The sequence below is a fragment of the Megascapheus bottae genome, chromosome 16 (assembly GCF_031878675.1).
Source record: "Megascapheus bottae isolate mThoBot1 chromosome 16, mThoBot2.hap1, whole genome shotgun sequence".
Classification (NCBI taxonomy): domain Eukaryota; kingdom Metazoa; phylum Chordata; class Mammalia; order Rodentia; family Geomyidae; genus Megascapheus; species Megascapheus bottae.
In genome coordinates this window covers 40,808,157-40,829,904 of record NC_143524.1, presented here as the reverse complement: position 1 = coordinate 40,829,904, position 21,748 = coordinate 40,808,157, and the positions used below count along the sequence as shown (strand labels likewise).

At 37.4% G+C, this 21,748-nt stretch overlaps 2 protein-coding genes across 4 annotated transcripts in view; one reads left to right on the top strand and one right to left on the bottom strand.

Annotated features, from left to right (window-relative positions):
* Window positions 1-21,748, top strand: part of LOC150053280 (uncharacterized) — a 187,980-nt gene that overhangs the window by 41,520 nt on the left and 124,712 nt on the right. The gene's annotated exons all lie outside the window — the stretch shown is intronic.
* Window positions 9,606-18,082, bottom strand: LOC150053289 (interferon-induced very large GTPase 1-like). The gene is given in 3 exon segments (XM_090349017.1): window positions 9,606-13,491; window positions 14,549-14,665; window positions 17,803-18,082. Coding segments are annotated over 3 exon segments (4,146 nt in total). The 3' UTR covers window positions 9,606-9,742.

Here is a 21,748-nt window from a genome sequence, read left to right as displayed (position 1 = left end):
AAAAATCACCTATATATCTCTGATGAAGAGATCATTAAAATTTAACAATAAAATAAACAAAATACAAAACTATTTGAAAAGGGTGTTGCAGTTTTTATTATACATATACACTGTGCCTGCACTAAAATCTTTTATTATAGCATTCTTGGACCTTACTCTAAGTGACAAAATCCTGGCTATTTGATATGGGAGGGATATGAAAATAGTAAAAATAAAAAAGATAGTAAGAGAACTTTAAATAAAAATACCACTTGAGTGTCTATACTAGGAATTTTCTGAAAGTTGTGGTATAATATGAGAAGATAATATAATTTATGGGTAAGGTCTTCAGCCTGAAAATTGTTGGTGGGCAGACAGTTGGTGGGCAGTTGCCTATTTTTAAAGTTAGGCTTCAGTGATCTGCAATTTGAATTAGATAAGAAATTTTAAGAGGCAGTTATTTTTTCCACAGAAGGAAAATGCTCTTATCTCCTGCTTTGAATTATTAGCAATACATTGAATATCTGCTGTGTTCAAAGATCAAGGTTTAAGTCTTCCTCACATGTGTGCTTTCTTTTTTACACTTTTAACTGTTATTAAGTACTCTCTAATTCAATGTATCTTCTTTTTCTTTTTCTTTTTCTTTTTTTTTTTGCCAGTCTTTTGGCTTGAATGAAGAGCCTGGGCACTAACCCTGAACTTCTTTTGCTCAAAGCTAATGCGGTACCACTTAAGCCACAGCATTACTTTTGGCCTTTTCTACTTATGTGGTACTGAGGAATCGAATCCAGGGATTCATGCATGCTAGGCAATCAAGCACTCTACCACTAAGCCACATTCCCAGCCTGTATCTTGTGCTTTCTAAGAGCTTGGGGCAAATAATTAGATGTTTATTTGAGATCTGATTTTTTTTTTTTTTGCTGTTAGCACTTACAGTATAAACTGCCTTGTTAGACCTACCATTGCTCTAGCCCACAGGTTCTAGGAAGCTATGTCTTCATCTTCATTGGTTTCTCGGGATTTAAAATAGTTCCCCTGATATTTTCAGTGGCTTTCTGATCATTCAAAAATGCACTGTTCAGCTTCTTTGTGCTGGAATAGTTTCTCTAGTTATGTTTGCTATTGATTTCAGAGTGGAAAAGTGCACAGAGCACTGGATTCTACAATGGGAAGGGAAGACCAGAGGGAAGCCTCTGATTATCTCAGTTCTAATCCCGAACCTAACCCTAACCTGTGCTTTCTTATGTGATATGGAAGAAACACTCCATTAAGTTGGATTTTTTAAACCAGTTTATTAAGTGTCTCATTTCAAAGATTCTCCTGCTCCCTCTGAATCCTGGGTTTTTACTGAATTTATCCCAGAAGCTAAATTTCTTGTTGAAGGCTTGAATTGCTTCATTCTTCCAAGCTATAATTTTGAGTTATTCTCTGTCATTTCATATCTATTTTATTTTTAAAAGAGTTATGAGCATTTGGAGAAGATCTGTTGCTTTTCTTTTCTGCACCATTTTATTTATCTGTATGATTTGTGTGCCTGTAGGGATTTATATGGGGTCTTAGTCAGCAGCCTTCTCTTGAGGCATCAATTTCCAGTGTCTCTCACAGAGGAAAACACACATTACTACAACAATACAAAACAGACTAGATGGAAACATAGTAAAAAGTCAAGTGCAATTACACCTGTGATAACAACAGAACTGAAAGCGGAAAAAAATAAAGTAGAATAAACTATGGAGTTAAAAATTAGCAAAGGTAAAAGCAGTAAAAACGAATGAAGTAGGGGGAAGAATGGAGAGGCAAAGTTCAATAAAGAAAACAATTTGAAGACGAAAGTAGCACAAATGATTTCAAATCAAAGAATAAATACACAAAATTTGACTGAGTTAAGAAGAGGACTAAAAATAAACACAAAAGTAAAAGCAAAAGATTGGCACTATATTTGAACTGAAAACTAGGTATGTAGTTAGCCTTTCATATCCACTCAATTTAGAATCTCTTTCCTTTTAGAGTTTGAAACCAGTCTGGGATATATAGTGAATTCTAGGCTATCTGGATATGTATTAAGACCTTACTGAAAAAGAAGGAGGATGTAGAACAGGAAGAGGAGGAAGAGGTTCCCTTCTTTACCTATCAGTAGTTGCTGCTGTTCAATGAACAGAAGGCTCTAGTGGCCCCAAAGTTTGTATAACCAGGGGCAGCAAATGTCCACTTTTGAAGGTGTTCAAAAGTGTGTATGATAGGATGGAAGTGAATATCTGAATGTGAGTAACTGAGGGAGCTCAGTACTATGCCTGCTAATCCCAGCAGAGCCCATCCAGCAATAAACTACTCTTGTAGGAGGGAGGAAGCAGCAAAAATCAGGGCTTGAGCTCAGGGCCTGAGCACTGTCCTTGGGCTTTCTCAAGGCTAGAGCTCTACCACTTGAGCCTCAGCACCACTTCCAGCTTTTTTTTTTTATTTTCTATGTATGTGGAACTGAGGAATTGAACCCGGGTCTTCGTGCATGCTAGGCAAGCACTTTAACCACTAGGCCAAACTCCCGGCCCGACACTGAGCTTTGAGTGCCACCCGACTGCAAATCACACATAGCAGGAAGGCAGGTCTGGTGGTGAAACCATCTTCCAGCCCTACCCTGGAGCTCTCAGTCTCTGAAGTAATCAGCCCACTGTGGGGTGGTGTTTACTCCTTGCCACCGATTATAGGACTCACTGTGCCCTCTATAGCCTTGACTTAGACCTGCTGCTTTAGCTCTTTTAGCAGGTCTACATCTGACCCTTCCTATCTCCATGATTGCGTCTTGTGACCATCTCCCACCAGGCAGGCTGTTTCTAGACTCTCTGAATTGTGTTTGGCACCCAGAGTTGCTCTCTTAAACGGTAGCCCTCTCTTAAGTTGGCAATAGACTGTAAGATATGGAGAAGAATGACTTCTTCCCCATGCTAGCCTGCCACATAGCACTCATCATTATCAAATCCCCACACTAGATTTGAGGATTATGAGAACTATCCTTTCTATTTTTTGTTTTTTTTTTTTTAACACATGGAACCACCATTCTATTGGGATGCTTTGCTTAGTTTGTGGCCATGGCTTTGGGTTCACCTGGGGTTGGAATGTTTACTATTTCTTCTTTTTATTTGCAGTATGTTTTTGTTTCCCACATATCTTTCACCTTTCTTGGTTTCTGATTCTGTTTCTCTCTCTTTGTCCATGAATTCCTTTGTTATCCTGACTTCTTAAATCATACAGAGGAAATGTACGATCTACCACCCTACTCCAAACTTCCTAATAGCCAAATTTCCATTTTTATTTACTCTAAACAATGGTGAGGTAGAGTGGATATATTTCTAGTATATGACTGTTATTGGGAGGCAACAACTGATGAGATCCAAAGGGCATATCCAATTTGGAAGAACTAGTGTGACATACTATAATAAGAGATTGGCATTCTCTTGAGAAGTTCTTCAGCATGAATAAATAGTTAAAGATGTATTTAGGAATTACTAGCAGAGTTGAGTTCATGGGAAAGGTGAAGTTAAACAAGAAAAGAAAGTTGAGGTTTGAAGAATCAGCTCTTCATAGAGATAAAAGACTGAACTTTAATAAAAGAAGAGATGACTTTCTTTTCTGAAATTATCAGAGATTTCTTCTTTCTTTATATTTTAACTACACACCTTTACTACTTGAAGAAGTTTGAATGAGTTTCTTTTCTTTGCAATAATATAGCCTGGTTAAATAGGTTTTAGAATGGAGAGTAAGGAATATAGTAGATGGATTCCACGAGTAGGAATAGATGAATAACTTGGATAGCTATTATGTTAAGCTAGGTATTTGCAATTACGGTGCTTTGGATTAAATTTCTGAATCTCTTTTCTCCAAATTATGGAGAAGAAAGTTGTAGAGAGAAAAATGCCTTTATCAACCTCCAGAGGTCACATTAAGTGCATTTTCCTGGGATATTTCTTATGTTTGCCTATAGATAAAGAGATACCCTATCCCAAATTTGCTTTCATTGTTGCCTTAGTCTATTTTTATATTGCTACAACATAACAGCTGTGATTAGGCAGTTAATAAAGACAAGAGATTTATTTTAGCTCAATACTTTGGAGCCTAAAAAGGTCAGGCATGGGTGGTCACATCTTGGGGGAACCTCAGGCTGCATCACAATCTGGTGAATTGCATCATATGGAAGGAGAACATGGAAGAGCAACACATGACGCAGATAGAAAAAGGGATCATATGGTATCCAAAGAAACAAGAGAGCAGCTGAGCTGAACTCACTTTTAATAACCTGCTGTAGTGCTAATCAATCCAACCCCATAAGATCTATTTCAGTGTTGTAAGAGGCATTAATTCCTTCTGAGATTGGAGTTTCCTGTCTCCTACGAGACCCTATATTTTAAATATCTCACCACCTCTCAGTACTACTGAAGAGCAGTAGCTAAACTGAATGTAGCTAGACTGAATCCATCTTGTTAAAGCAGCCTCCATTCTGTAAGAGTTAAGTTCTGAGAAATCCCCTAACTGCCTCTTCTCAGGAGAACTGCAAGATGCTCCATCAGATGTTTACTCAGAAAGCTAGCAAGGACATTCAAAGGTCATCTCTAGGACTGCAGCTGTGTTCCACAGCTAGCAAGGAAACCATAACATCAGAACTGATAAGAAACTGAGGAATGTCTCTACATAAAAGTTAACTAAAACATGAGGCTGTGAGAATGAAAACTAAAACTTGTTTACTCTGTACTATAAAAGCTGTGCTAATTCTGTACTCGGGGCCTCCAAGCATCACTGGTTTCTAAGGCATGGAGGACCAAGTTTGATCTTGCTAATAAATGGCTCTTTGTTGCTTGCATTGGTTGTGGACTCTGGTGGTCTTTCAGGGGGATTGTGAACTTTGGGCACAACACTACTTCATTGGAGGACAAGCTCTAGAACATGAACAAACTGTAACCAAACTATAAGCAAAACTTGTTACTTCAAGGTTAGGGATATGACATACCAAGAGAATATGGAAGGATTTGTTATTTACATACTCAAAATCTTTGTAGGGAAGAGAAGTAGCCTCTGGACCAGGAGTGTCTTAAGAGAAAAAAGGAGATTAGACTGGATTTTTATTGTGGTTGTAGGGTGGGGCTGGGTGAAAGTTCCTGTAGGAGTGCCAGACTAAGAAGCTCACGCCTTAGCCTCAGGATGGGACATAAGAGGAAGGCGGAGTGAAGCTTAAAAGTTGTTGGCAGTCAAGGCTTGGGGAATTCAGCTTAGTGGAGGAGAACTCGCCTAGCATGTGCAGAGCTCTGTGTTTGATCCCCAGCAATAGAAAAATTGTAAGCAGTTAGCTGGCAAACATCCCTTGCCCCATCAGTGGAGTTGGACTCATAATGCTTTATTCCAGTGTCTCTTCTTCCCAGCTTTGAGTCAGTACACCGTACTAGAAAAAGCACAAGTTTTAGTATGGTAATATTTAGAGATCTACAACTTTAAATTAAGCTCCCAATCACGTTCTATTAGCAGGATTTATGAAGTAATAAGGAAGATAAAAGAATTTGACTGTTCAGTGTCCTTTTAGGTTCCTAGTGGCGAAAGTGTCTGGATAGTGGGAGTGAATGGTGGTCAGAGCCAGGTAATGAGTTTCCCAGATATAAAATGGTAACCAAGAACTTGCATAACTTCTTGGCATGGAAAGTTCTGTCACTAAAGAAGCTATTTAACCCACATTCAAATATCTGAAAATGTTGCCACACCATACTGTTCCAGTCTCTGCTTGGCATCACCATCATAGATAGTCCTGTGTCATCTCGCTTGCATTTACATTATAGGTATTAGATATTTTCCTTTTAAAGCCAATTTATGTTTAATTAGGATCTTTCCAGGGACAGTTTTTGCTATGGCTAAATGCTGCTTGAGATAAACTTGGATTTTTGTTTGAATTTATGATGAGTTGAAACAGTTTTGAAATGAGAATCATCTAAGTTTTAGAGTTTAATGATTAGTTTGCCTTTCTTCAGACCTTGCTTTCATACTTTTCACCCATATCTTTCCCCTTGCCTTCATGGTGAGGGGAAATAGCCATGTAGTTATGTGATTCCTTCAGTTGGATTTCTGTGATGTTCACATTGGAATTATGGGTTGTTGAAAAAAGATTATAGCATTAAAATGTTCATGGTATAATATAATTATAAAAGAATTGAAAGTTTGAGGCCGGGAGTTTGGCCTAGTGGTTAAAGTGCTTGCCTAGCATTTACGAAGACCCGGGTTCGATTCCTCGGTACCACATACATAGAAAAAAGCCAGAAGTGGTGCTGAGGCTCAAGTGGTAGAGTTCTAACCTTGAGAAAGTCCAAGGACAGTGCTCAGGCCCTGAGCTGAAGCCCAGGACTGGCAAAAAAAAATTGAAAGTTTGATAAAAATTCATGCCCCAAGTATTTATAACAAACATCTGTTACCATTTCATTCCTATGATGTCACTGGAGCATCATTCTTTGTTCTGTGACTAAGCAATTTTTTCCCCTTTGTTCTTCAGCCAAATGTCCAAGCAGCATGCTATTCCTTTCTATGCAGAATGCTTGGCTTGGTGTCATTGGTCTACCAACTGTAAAATATTCACCTTAAATTTCTTATCTAGAAACTGACCATAGCTTCCTATTTTATTGTGGTTACAAAGTTCTCAGGGGAATATATGAAGGATTCATTTGTGCAGTGGGAATTCCCACCAGTCTCCACAACTTTCTGTTGTTGAATATAGTATTATTGTCTTTAAAATGTTTGTTTTTTTTTATTATCCTGAAGTAGTTGTACGAAGGTATAGAAAAGTTCCACATGCCAATTTATGAATACAATGCATCATGATCAAAGTCACTCTTCAATTGTTCTTCCCCAATGTCTCCCAACCCCACTGACCCCTCAAGACCACTACAGTTAATGACAGAACTCTTCAGTGCATTTTAATCTCTGTTGTTAGGATGTGTGGATATTTCAGATGTCAAAACATTTTATGCCTGGTGCTGGTGGCTCATGGCTGTAATCCTAAACTGCTCAGTATGTTGAGATATGAGAATCATGATTGTAAACCACCCCTGGCAGGAAAGTTGGTAAGACTTTTTATCTCCAATTAACTACCAAAAAGCTGGAAGTGGTTCTGTGGCTCAAGTGGTAGAGTACTAGCCTTGAACACATAAAGCTCAGAGACAGCACCTGGAATCCAAGTTCAAGCCCCAGGACACATGCAGAGACACACGCACACGCACACACACACACACACACACACACACACACACACTCTCACTTTATGTTCTGTCACAATAGAAGGAATTGGAATCCAGCAAATGCTAACAGTCCTTCCAAGTAACAAGAGTACCTTATACATTTAATGTAGTTTTCCAGCCTAAAAATCCCAGTGTTTCCACTGGATGTCAGTAAAGGACTTTTGTAAAATACTCCAATTCACATGCTATAACTAGCATTTATAGTATCATTAAAGCAACAAATCTGTAATGTTGTGAGGAACCCTATTGGCCCTAGCTCATGAATCTTTAAGAGAATCTGGTATAGCTTCAAGAGTCATATAAATTCAGATGTTTCCTGATAGCTTCATGAATAGGATACCATAAAATTTCCAGATGCTTTCTTCCCAAACTAAACTTACAAACTTCGTGCTTTTTGTTTGACTTTTGAATGTGACAGAGTAAGTTATTGGGAAGAGATCATTAGTTACCCTGGCCCATGTAATTCATGGTCATTTTACCATTTATACTACTGCCTCTTGTTTTAGGTCGATAGTTGTTTTCTGCTGTTTATATGATAAATAAGCATTACCATGATAGATAGTTATGTCTTCATAGTAATACATTTGTATTATATTATTAATATAGTTAATAACAGTACTTTTAATTGAATTTAAGTCGTTGCTTCTCATGAGTTTGTGCAAGTAAACAATATAAATAACTTTTTGGGAAAAAGTATCTATTGGTGTCTATCTTACATGAATGACAGTTGTTCATTTTTTTAAAAAAATAATAGAAATACTAAAGAAATAATTAAATATATAGTCAAATATCAGTATTCCTTAGTTCACATCTTGAAGTTTTCATGTCATATGGGATATGGCTGATTTTTAAAAAATATATTTTTATTGTAACTAATAGAAGGGTTACATTATATTCACCAGATAGAAGGTGCATTACTTCCCACGTTGCTACCCTTTGTCATGTTTTTGTCCCCATTTTCCTCCCCCACCCCCTCCCTAATGTTTGTTTCTTGAGGGATTATTTTTTAAGTTTCTAGAGCCTATCATCTCCTTTAGACTACAGTAAATTAATAGAGGAAAACTTGGATACTTGGGCCTCTGCAGCTAATATGTCCTTGGAGTTCATTTTTTTTTGATGTTCTCCCTACTCTAGAACTCAACATTGTGTTAAATTAAGCACTTGTCTATATTTAAGTGATTTTTAATTGTTCTATTTAGCATGTTCAATTAAAATGGACAAAAGAGAAGACTAGCACTTCTCTTTTCCAATAGTGTATGTAAGGAAACAATCTCTATTCAGACAATATGTTTATTCTGGCAGGAGTAGACTTATACACATGTATATTTTTTATTTTACATTTTTACTTTTAGCATATGTCATCTTTAAGTTCTCTATAGTTGCTTAGTGACATTCATAATTAAATTGAAATTGCATTTCCTAATTGCTATGAAAATATGCTATGCACTAGTATTCAGCATCCCAGTGAAGTTTCTTTTTACTATATCTGTGTCCATTTATCCAGACTAACAATCTTACTTCTTTCAGAGGATCTAATGTCTTTCTTCTACCTAAAATTTTTTCCTTTACTTGGTAATTCTCATTCATACATCATCCTTGTCCCCCTCCACCCGCCTCAACTGAAAAGTATTTTCTGATGAGTTCCTACCTTTGATTAAATTACTTCCTCTGTGCTCCCTTATCTCCACTTAATCATTTCAATGCTATCAAATCTTTTTTTGCTGTAACTAGTAATATTTATTTCTTCCATTTAAGCAGTATTAAAATAGAATATGTGTAGCATACTATGGGAGTTTTGTGGAACTCTAAGCTGATTAGGAAAATCATAAGATCACACAAGCACTGATAAACTTTATAAACAGCATGAGGGGGCAATACAATGAGGTTATCTTTTGCTTTTTAAAATATAATACCCAAGGGTGTGTCTTGTATTTTTCTATGTCTTTAATTCTAAGAAAGACCCATGGTTCATAGGAAGGGCTTGACTGTGAATTAAGTGATGTAAGGAAGGTAGAAAAGAGGAAGGAATACAGAGAATAAAGAAGGGAGAAAGGGAGGAAGGGAAGAAGAAAAAAGAGAAGGAGGATAAGATGGAAAAACTTCAATGTACTCCTAGATTAAAAAAATTATTATAAAGGTGATATATAGAGGGATTACAGTTAGAAAAGTCAGACAATGAGCATTTCCAGATCTAGACCTTAAACTTCTCTTTTTATTTGCTCAATTATATTGTTTAATAGGTTGGTTAACCAGAAAAACATATTTTATGTTATTGTAAACAGGTATTTAAGCCTTTTGCAAAACAATAATGTAAAGACTTACATAATCATATTCTAAAACTCCCAAGACTATTTTTACTTGGCTGGGTTTAATTACCTGAATGACAATGCCATCAAAGAAGGGAATGCACCAAAAAAGAAAAGATAGATGAGAATCTTGCTTTTTTGTTTTGTTTTGTTTTATCATAATTCATAGGTGGCAGTAACTCTTTGTAACAGAGAGCATCAACCAAAGTTTTGGAGGTTTGTGTAGGCCAACTTAAAATTAGTAAAGAATTCTTCTTTTTTGCTGTCTAGATGCAGGGCAGTGTTGTTTGTCTTCTTAAATGCAGTGCACATCTTTTTAAAGCTCTTGGCTGCCTCATGGAATAGCTCTAGTGCAAGTTCTAGTTTGTATTTGTTAGTTAGCAAGAATGTGACTTCTTGAGATGCAGCCTTGGTTTCAGTATGGATCACTTGCAGAATTTCATGGAAGTAACTAGAACTATATCCCTCATTCTGCTGTTCTCTTACTTGTATGATTTCTTTAACCATTTCCATAATTCTAGCTGTAGTCTTCTTTATGATGTGTTTTTCAAACTCATCCACAGGAGGCCCATATACTTGTGTGTTTTGAGAAGTGATAACATGTTTAGAATAATTGATAGAAAATGGTTTCTTTGCATCACGGTATCTAATTATGTTAACAATGTTGGGATACTGTTTAAAATGAGCCAGCAGAATGTTTTCTAGCTCAATATCAATATCAGGATCCTCAGCAGGTGGAAGTGCAGTAGGCAACAAAATAGTGATGTCTTCTGACCAGATCTTGTTGAACAGATCTCTGAGCTCCTTCTCTTGTGGTTCTGTGTTATTGGAGGACACAACTACCTCTCTCATTTTTTCTAATAACTTACGCTCCAAGTTTATCTCTTCTTCTTTTAAAAAGTCTTGTATTTTCTTTCCACTTATTAGATCTTCACATTTTCTCATGACTGCTACTATGAGTTCCTCTTTCAGTGTTTCCAAGTCCTCTTCAAATTTTCCTTTCCATTGAGCTAATATATCTCTGTCTTGATCTTCTTGAAAACACCTTTGAAATTCTTGCTTAATAGAGTCATATTTTTCCCCAACTAGGGTATTAATTGAGGTTTTTTGAATCTCCTTAATTAAGCCATTTTTAATCTGATTGGTCAGCTGACTCTGCAAGCCCAGCACATAACTTCTCAGCTCCCAGGTCCAACTATTGTACTTGATCTCTAGTTTATTCATAGCCAGTACCTCTCGGGTGTTCCTGAAGCTAAAGATGAAGCTTTCATTCATTAAGGCCTTCCATAATTCCCGTATCCGGATTTTAAGTTCTGATATTTTCAAAATACTTCCCCTGCAGTCCTCTTTGGCAAGCTTAAGAATCTTGCTTTTCAGTTCCTGGACATTGTGGCTGTAGCAGGGATTTGGAGGTGCCATTGGAGGATAGCCTTCCCAAAGCTGAGCAAAGGAATGGACGTGCACCTTCACATCAAACTTAATAACATCACTGAAGTGGCTTACATCTGAGCACTGTTCATGAGTCGCAGCAGCAAGAGCAATTTCATCTAATCTGTTTTTTAACCACCTTTGTCTTGCCATGCTTTGATTTGTATCTATAATATCTTCTACATTCTGATGAACAAATAGACACTGTGGGGAGATATTCATTTGTTTCATCCTGAGAAAAGCAAGAAGAGCTATTTGGAGAATATCTTGCATTTCTGATAGATTTTCTCCAAAAATATTGATTAGAGTTAAGTTTCCAAGTCCTATGACAAAGGTTGCCAACTCATTTTCCTTGTTCTTTGCTTTGTCCATGAGCTGTGGAGCTCCCAGTCCTTCTGAGTCCACAACAAGCACAAAATCAAAGCCCATCTGTTCTCTGAGCATCTCTTCCACCTTTAGAAGCTGCATGTAGACTCCCTGGGTATGCTTCACAGCACTGAGACTGAACTGTAGCCCAAACATTGCATTCAATAGAGTGGACTTGCCTGAGCTCTGCAGGCCAAGGACTGAAAGAACAAACACTTGTTTGTCTCCAAGTTTCTCAGAGACCTTGTCAAAAATAGCTGTCACCCACGTCAGTGGCACATATGAAGCATCTCCATCCATCAGTTCAATAGGAGCTCCAGATACCATCAAATCAGCAGCCATTTGGGGAAGGGAGAGGAACAGTTCATTTATTTGTGGGGATGCTTCTTCCAGAGCTTCATAGATCTGGCCCACTTCTCTCAGGAGATGCTCAGTCCCCAGAGTGGAATCATGGATCTCTCTGGAAACAGCTTCTAGCTCAGCTTCCCAGTGTCTGACAGAGTCTACCGCTGACTGCTTTTGCTTCTCTGTTTGCACCTGAGCCAGCAGGGAAGTATGCCTCTGATGAAGTCTTTCTAAGTGTGTCTTGGTTAGCTGGTCCATCAAAATGCTCAACTTTTGCAGAAAGTAGAGCTCTGTGTGAGTATCTGGGTGTGGCTGTAGACTTTCAAGTAGGAATTTCATCATGTCATTAAGGTTAATTACTTTGTAATATTGCTCACAACGTATATTTTGTTTTTCCTTTTCAATCTCATTCTTGTATTGTTCAATACTCCTGTTTCTCTTTTCTCTCAGATGATAGAATTCCTTGTCCTTTTTGCACCAATCATGCCATAGCTGTCCCTGAAGGGGTAGAAAATTTTCCTTTATCTGAGATAATTGTACTTTCTTAAAGAGCTCCATAATGCTGTCTGCTTTTCTTCCTGCTTCCTGGCAATCTGTTTGATCCACATCAAGGATGAATCTATACTTTCTAGCAATGTTGGCATAACTATTCAAACTACAAGGTGATCTAGATTCCTTCAGCATCTGTGTTAATGTAGTTGTGATTTTATCTGCTATTTCTATTTTATTTAGATTCTTGATACCAATTCTCACTCTGTGAGTATCATACTTCTCATCAACAATATTTTCTACATTTTCAAGCAAACAGATAAGAGGTTTGCATACATCCCAAAATTCACGTAGAATGGAACTCTTCATTTTTTTAACATCTGAAGTTGACAGGAGTACAATCACTGAGGAGATCTCATTCAAGAACTTAACTTGATCCTCATGCATTTCAGCATTTCCATGCAGATTGGTGAAGGCAATACAGTTTTCAAACCTATCCGTAGTTCTCCCACTTGGGCAGAACCAGCTGATTTCCACCATTCCTTCTGTCAATAGACAGCTATTTTTGCCGGTGTTAGCATGATGGTGAAAAAAGTTGTCATGTTTGCCCTTACTCAGTATTGAATTCAAAATTTGTGACTTTGATACAGAGACAAAGTTTCCAACTCTTATGAAAGATACAACATGTGTAGGTTGCCAACTAATCAGCTGGTTATCATAATTCTTAATTTTTTTCTCCCAACCTATTTTTTCCACTTCTCTCCAGCTTCTTCTAATATGACTAAGAGACCAAAGAGGGAATTCAATTTGGGATTTGGTGGGACTGGGTACCAAAAATGGAAGTGCAAATTGACAGACAGAAAGTTTGGTTAAAATATGTTGTCTTGTAAAGTCATCTGCACAGTGGAAAATTGCCATTTGTATGTCCATTGGGTGAATACAGGATTTTGCTGTGGCTGATTGTACTTCATTGATAGTGAAAAAATCCTCAAGTGTTGGTTTTCTTTCTGATTGGTTGATTTTTTTCAATGACTGAGATCCATTAGAAATGGTATCTCTATAAGCTATGTACCTTAAATGGTAATCTAATACCAAAAGCTTTTCTAGGAAAAAATATGGTAGATCTTCCTCAGCTCTTGGTTGAACACCAAGGAAGGAGGTTTTATTTATCAAAAGCAAATTAACTTTGGTCATCTTCTTGGGGTAGTAACACTCCAGATTAAGTCGCCTGATCAAATCATAAAAGTGTTGGCTTTTTATTACTTCTTTATCACTACTTGTTTGAAGATCTTGGGGATGAAGATTAGTTTCCTTGGGTTCTTTCTTGGAGTTAAAGATATTTTTAATTTTCTAGAAAGGAATGAAATGAAATGACTTATCACTCAATAATAAGTATTCATTAAGATGACTTATGAATGAAAATATTAATTAGGTTTCCAAATGTTAATTGAAATTTTCTATGTGCTAGACAGTAGGTTAATGGAAAAAATATAATTCAGAATCCAATCTGGAAGGATTAAAACTTGACATGAGAGTTCTGAACAAGTATATATTTAACCATACTACACTCTTATATAAATTAAGACATAATAATAGTATGTTCAAAATGCACTGGTAACACAGATTTTTGAGGGATGCAAAAATGAGGAAGGCTTTAGCAAACTGATGTATCAGGTAGTCATAAAAACTGTATGTGGGACCCGGGAGCTTGTAGGGTGCTTGCCTAGCATGCACAAAGCCCTGAGTTCGATTCCTCAGTACCACATACACAAAAAGGCTGGAAGTGGTGCTGTGTCTCAAGTGGTATAGCACTATCCTTGAGAAAGCCCAAGAACGGTGCCCAGGTCCTGAGTTCATGCCCCAGTACTGGCAAAAACAAAGTGTATGAGGAGAGAAAATAGAATCTAAAATGAAGTACTGTAGAAACAAACCTAACACAAGATTAATAGTTTTTTAGGTGCTGTATTCTGGAATGAGTTAGATAGTTCTCAGGTAGTAGTTAGGTAGTTGAAGCAACCTAGATAAAGAGAATAGAAAAGCCAAGACAAAGATATGTGAACATTGTATATATTATAGTTACAGAATGTAATATAGTATATGTGAACAGAATTATGAAATGTTGGTTGGATTTTAGTCAATAGCTTACATTTTTTATAATTTATACACTATTAATCCCATTTTGGAGAGAAATGGTTCATAAAAATCTATCTATGTACCTGTCAAGACAGAAATGATGAGAGAGCAAGATCTTGCCGGGATTATGGTGATTTTGTTTTGTTGTTCAGGACACTTTTGAAACATCTTAGTGAGAGGAGTAGGGGAGCATCTTCATGATCTAACTACTTCCCTCTATTCCAAGGCAAAAATGTTTTCCACAAAGTTGATTACAAACCTTGGATATTGTTTTTGACTCTTTGTCTCCATTCACTCCTGCCTCATTTTTCCGTTTTTTTTCGGTTGACGTTTTGCCAGACTTTTCGTTAGAAGATCCAGCTTTGGAAGGAAAACAATTTTCATTAATCTCATCATGATTAAGACATGTAGATGACTCTTTCCTCCTTAAATTGCTAGTCGTGCAGTTATTTAAAGTAAGTAATTTTATTAGTAGTATTTATCTTTCAGCTGTGACCTAAGAAAAAAATGTGGATATTTTACTTTATGAGAATAGTTATCAAACAAAAGTAGCTATTTCTTTGGATGAGGAATAAGAAGTATAAAACAGCACAAACAGTACAATAATCAAGAGTAATTGGGGAATTGATGATAGAGTACTTTTTTGCATTTTGGGTTTCTCTTTTATTAGTATTTTTTTTTTTTTTGCTTGTCCTCGGCTTGAGCTCAGGGCCTGAGCACTGTCCTTGGACTTTCTCAAGGTTAGAGCTCTACCACTTGAGCCTCAGAATCACTTCAGGCTTTTTTTTTCTATGTGTGTTGTACGGAGGGATTGAACCTAGGTCTTTGTGCATGCTAGGCAAGCACTCTACCACTAGGCCAAATTCCTGGCCCCTGACCCCTTTTATTAGTATTTTATTTATTTATTTATTTATTTGTTTGTTTGCATTTTTTTTATTGTAATTAGTAAAAGGGTTACATGATATTTGCCAGATAGAAGGTGCATTAATTCACGTACATTGATACCCTTTCACATGTCTTCGTACCCATTTCCCTCCCCCCCCACACCCCCTTATTAGTATTTTTTAATTTTTATATTTTGGTGCCAGTCCTGGGGCTTTCTGAGTGCAGTGTCAGATTATTTTTTTCTCAAAAGACTAACACTCTACCACCTGAGTCACAGCTTCACTTCTGGCTTAAAATTATTATTATTTTTGGCTTTTTATTGGAAATTAAAGTCTCACAAACTCCTTCTTGGGCTGGCTTTGAACTGCAATCCCCATATTTCAGTTTCCTGAGTAGCTAGGATTACAAGTGTGAGCCATTAGTACTCAGTTAAGATTTTTTTTTAAAATTAAAGCCATATATTTTAATAAATCATGTTTAATCTTATTATCTTTCAATATATTATTTGAAATTAACCAATTCCCCAGACTGAATGGTCAGGTAGGCCTCATAGCCTCTTGTCAATATTTAAGTTAAAAAAGATTTTCAATTCAAATTCAAATTTCAATGACATAAAGAGTCAAGGCCTCTTCGTCTTTTAAAGCTTTAACATGAAAAACTGGTATATGCAAATCATATATATAAAGTATATATGTGTTGTAGCAGCAAAGGCAATAAAAGCAAAACAGACAAGCGAGACAACATTAAATCAAAAAGCTTCTGTATAGCAAAGAAAACAAAGTAAAAAAGGAACTCTATGGAACCAAAAAAGAGTTGCAAGCTATTTTATAAAGGGTTCATATTTAAAATATGTAAAAATTTCCTAGAATTCCATAGCAAACTCCAACCAACCAACCCAAAACCTCCAAATAAATTGACTTAAAAATGGGTAAAAGAGGAGCCAAGAACATGGTCTAGTGGTAGGATGCTTGCCTAGCATGCATGAGGACCTGGGTTTGATTCCAGAAAAAGCCCATTGTGGTGCTGTGGCTCAAGTGATAGAGTGCTAGCCTTGAGAATGCCCAAGGACAGTGCTCAGGCTCTAAGTTCAAGCCCCAGGACTGGCAAAAAGAAAAGAAAAGGAAAAATGGGTAAAAGAATTAAAAAGGAATTTCTCCTGAGAAAATACCAGCAAAGCTTGAGAAGGTGGTGGATCAAAACATTCCTCTGTGCTACTTCATGGATGAAAACAGACAGGACAATAGAAAGAGAGAGGAATATCAAACATTAAAAATCAAAAGAGGAAAAAGAACAGCTACAAAGGCAAGGATAGACAGAGAAAAGGAGGAAATAATCAACAATGCTAACCTTGCCTCCCTGTGAAGGGACTCTAGCCAAAACCACAATCTAAACTAAGCCTGGCATCCTTGATGACTGCAGAGTGGAGATCCTAGCTGTAGGAGAAACTATTTTTTTTTCATATATGAAACTATCAGTTCTTACAAGCTTTAAATCCAGTGTAGAAATTTGGTATGACAGTGAAAATGATTTGACAATGGAGAAGAAATCCATTGTGTTCCTCATATCTCTTAATGCTTAAGTCAGGTGGCCTTTTGAGAGGGGCCTATTATTTGTGATTGAACTACTCTGGAGATCTGAAACAAGGATCAATTCCAAGTCAGGGAGCTGGATGTTACTTTGGTACAGTGTCAGGGTTAGATACAATCATGAAAGACAGTCATGGAGAGGGGGAGGGTTGTACATGGACTGGCTAAGTTTAAGCAGATATGAGCTTATGCTGTGAGAGACATGATGACTCGTGACTTGGATCTCAGTGGCAAGTAGTAAACCAATTACCAGTGGAATACTGTAGAGGCTAAGAGCTTCAAGTCTTTGGAGGACAGATTGTTTAGCCTCTGGAGCTGCCCCAGTGCTGCAGGTGGTTTGATGCCCAGCAAGACTGAGAGCTCTTTGTCCTAGTCCTAAAGATTGTTTGGTTTCAGCAGCCTCTTGTCTGCCACAGGATGGTTCATTGATGGATGGGGAATGAAAATACTGAGACCAGCAAGCAGGAAAGCTTTTGAAGTGGTGTGCTTTTCTTCCCCTCTATTCCCCCATGCACTTGGAGGAATCTCATCAGCTTGTATGTTTGCAGCCCCTAAGTGCTCAAACTAGGGGCCACCAAAGTGAGGGGGAGGCTGTCCAATTCACAGGTCACAGTTGAAAACCAGTATTCAGACCAATAATTGTATATACATATTCATGTCAGCAAACCGCCAAAAGGTAGCTAAAACTCAAAAGTGGACAATGTGGGCAGCCATTAAAAGCTATAAGGCATAAAAGAAATATTACAGCATGAAGGTCAAAAACTTGCAAAATAAGTTAGACAAAAGTTAGATATACTATATAGTTCATATGTAACACCCAGAATATATCCATATGAAAACACCTATAGCTGATTTCCAGGGCTTGGGTAGGATAAGTGAATGGAGAGACTGCTTAATGGATAAAGTTCATAACTTTGGTGTAAGATGCATTGTACTCACAAACTGACATGTTGAATTAAAACTTCTTTGTCCAACTACTTAAGGATACTGTAAAAGAAAAGAAAAATGTATTTGTTCTAGACTTACGTTTTTCCATTGACTGGCCAAACTTCTCTGCCAGTCTGCGTTGATTTGTGGCCTTCAGGACCTCTTGGGTTACAATCTTGGAATATTCTTCCCCATAGTATTTGATCAATAGCTCAGCAAGTGCTAGTGCAGTTTTTGCTTTCTCCAGAGTACCTCGAGCAATATAGTGGTACCCTGGAGCAAGATGTATGCTCTGCAGTTGGAACTTGAACTTTTCAAACTCCTCTTCTAAAAGTTCCTCCAGGATGTCAGGAATGCATGTCTTTGATGTGTGTTCCATTCTGTGCTACTAAATCCAGAGAAAATAATAACCCTGCTGTTATTGACCTGAAATGGAAAGATGGTTATGGAAACTCATAGGAATGGTGAGGTTATATTATTATTGTTGTTGTTGTTGTTGTTGTTATTTACTAGTCCTGGGGCTTTAACTCAAGACCTGAGCACTGTCCTTGGGCTTTCTCAAGGCTAGAGCTCTACCACTTGAGCCACAGCACCACTTCTGGCTTTTTCTATGTATGTGATACCGAGGAATTGAACCCAGGTTGCCCTGCATGCTAGGCAAGCACTCTACCACTAAGCCAAACTCCTGGCCTGGTGAGGTTATATTATATATGAGGCAAATGCTTGTAGTCAAATCAGAAGAAAGAAGCCAATGTGAGATCAGAGGCTGTTTTTTTTATTGTAATTAATAGAAGGATTACATTATATTCACCAGATAGAAGGTGCATTACTTCACAAACATTGCTACCCCTTCTCATGTTTTTGTCCCTATTTCCCTCCCCCATCCCCTCCCCTCATCTTGTTTCCCCCTTCCCTATCCTATTTCAAATAAACAAATAAACATATATACAATATATCAAATAACAAGGTAAGATAATGTAACAATATGAGATAACCAAGGGACAACACAAGAGATGAGAAATAACATAGTCCATTAAGAACAACAATCACACATTGTATGGCTATTGTTTCTATATCCTGGAGGTCCTTTCATTTAGCCTCATCCTATAAGGCCTTCTATATCTAGGTTTTACCCTATTGTAAACCTCTGCTAGGAAAGTACAAGGTTTATACTAATTATGACAAATGATGTTTATTTTTCCAGTCCTGGGACTTGAACTCAGGGCTTAGTCATGGTCCCCAAGCTTCTGTTGCCCAAGGCTAGCACTCTACCACTTGAGCCACAGCACCTTTACCGGCTTATTGATAAAGTACTAACAATTATATTATTTTCAATTCTTGATGTTTGCACAGGAGCTTACTAGTGTCAGTAAGTCTTCCAAGGCTTATAAAAGGATTAAAAAATCTTTGTTAGGTTACATTGACTTTTTTTTTAAAAAGAGAGTCCAGATGTCATGACATTTATTAAAAGGCATGGTACAATGCTATATATTAGGAAAGTAGAGATATCAAATAATAGTAAGCAAATACAAACTGAAGAAAAACTGAATATACTACAGTGTTCAGAAGCTTGAATGAACCATGCACTATGAATTTAGAAACTATGTTTTAGGTTACATTAACTTTTACTTTATTATTTCCCCCTTTCCATCAAAGGGAAGACCATGGTAATGAAGGACTGCCAGAGTCATTATTGCCCATTACTTGGGGAAAAGTTTATGATGCTAGGAAGGCTCATTCCTAAAAATCATGTTCCACAGAGGAGGGACAGAAGTCATAATACTAAGACATAAGCAGAGATCTTTGAGAGACAAAGGGCTGACTTGGAGACGAACTGGACTTTTTTTTTTGCCAGTCCTGGGCTTAAGCTCAGGGCCTGAGCACCGTCCTTGGATTGTTCTCAAGGCTAGGGCTCTACCACTCGAGCCTCAGCACCACTTCCAGCTTTTTCTAAGTATGTGGTACCAAGGAATCGAACCCGAGTCTTCTTCGTGCATGCTAGGCAAACACTCTACCACTAGGCCAAACTCCCGGCCCCCCAAATAGACTTTTATGATTGGAATAAATACTGAAATGCAGACAAATTTGCCATGTAGGGGCTGCCATGTTTTTAACGTGGTCCTAAGCATTCTAAGAGAAAAACAAAACAGCATTAAATTTAAAAAGCAGCAATAAAGCTTCAGTTTGCATCAGAAAAGCAAAAACAGTCAAGGTAAATCATAGAACAAGCATATTATCTGCAAAGTGTTTGTCTAGTTTTAGAAGTTAAAACATAGCAAGTGCAATATTTGGAGAAAGTAAAAATTAGAAGGTTGCAAAGCAAGATAACCCAGCATCAAATTTATCAGATCATCTTGAAACTCCCAATTTGCTTCTTACGTTTTGCCAGTCCTGGGGCTTGAACTCAGGGTCCTTGGGCTTTCTCAAGGCTAGAGCTCTACCACTTGAGCCACAGCACCACTTCTAGCTTTTTCTGTGTATGTGGTACCTAGGAATTGAATCCAGGGCTTCATGCATGATAGGCAGGCACTCCACCTCTAGGCCACACTCCTGGCCCTCCAATTTGGTTATTAAACAAGAAAAATTTTTTAACAATTACTTCTTTTTTGGCCTATGTGGTGCCAGCCCAAATATTTCACCTGTATTGTCACAATAAGGAAGTTCCTTACTGACCCTCTTAATCATGGCCTAGTTCTGAAAACAATGAAGTAAAACTGAAAGGACATCATAGACATGTAGTAGTTTGCTAAGGTTCAGGTTCTGAAAGTACCTTGTTAAGTATCACACAACTACAGGGCATGCCCAAGTCTTGTTACTGAAATGATTCAGTAAGATTGCTCCAGTAAGAGCAATCAATGGACCCGAGAAAGAGCTATCAATCTGTTCATATAGCTTATGTTTTGCCAGTGCTTCTAATAATATATGTATATTCTGACTTGCAAATATTTTCTGCACCTAACCAAAATTACCTTTATTTCTACTTTAACCTGATTTGTTATTCCATTTTTTTAGAAGGGGTGAGGGATATTGATAAGTTCTCTACTACTTAAGACATAATTTTTTTAAAGGTATTTTTAAATGGTGTGCTACAGGTTTTTTTTTTCTCCCAGGGCTGGCCTCAGAAGATGTGATTCTCCTACCTAAGCTTCTTGGGTATTTAGAATTGAATCTAGTGCAACATCATGCCTAACTTACTGGCTGAGATGAGTTCTTACTACTCTCTTCCTTCTCTCCCCCCACCAGCTGCTATCTTCCTAAATTCTACTTCCTAAATTCATGCACCAGTGGGCCCAACCTCATTTGGGATTTATTTTTTTTACAGTATATAAGCCAAATGCTATATGTTGGGTCTTCAAAGACTAATAAAAATGCTCAATATTTGGTGTGAACACAAGCATAGACCTGACTCACATATTTATTTTAGGATGAAGATGAACAAAGGTAAAAGGCACAGTGCCAAACATTGGGGTAGTACTGTTTTTGTCTAGTTCAAACAACAGTGACAGTTGCTGGGATCAGGCTCCAGTAAGTTGGCAGGGATTCTTTATTAGGTTCTAACTTTGATGTGAAATTGTCTCCCAGATTTCCTGGTCTATCTGCCATTTAAAATAAAAAGTCTGAGACTAGAGATAGACTATGATCAGCTGATACCATACATTTATTATTTTATGTTGTCTACATTTTATTCAGACATACCAAATATAAAATGTGTATATGGGGGTTCATTGTTTCCATATGTGCACATAACTTACTTTGATCATATTTAATTCCTTTGTGACTTCATGTCATGCATGGTAGTTGTTAAACTGAGTCTGACCCAGTCCCTGAGCCCACCCAGAGCCATCTCTGGTTCACATTGCTTATTCCCCATCAAATTCAAATGGACACAAGTAGCACTTTGGCCTTTGTGTGTCATCTGTATACCATTCAAAGTATCAGGATAGTTCAGCTAGGTAGTCCTTCATGAGAACTCTCCTAGAAATTTGTAAGCTTCAGCAAAGAGCTCTAAACTCTGCTCAAAGCAGGATTTTACTGAATTGTAGGA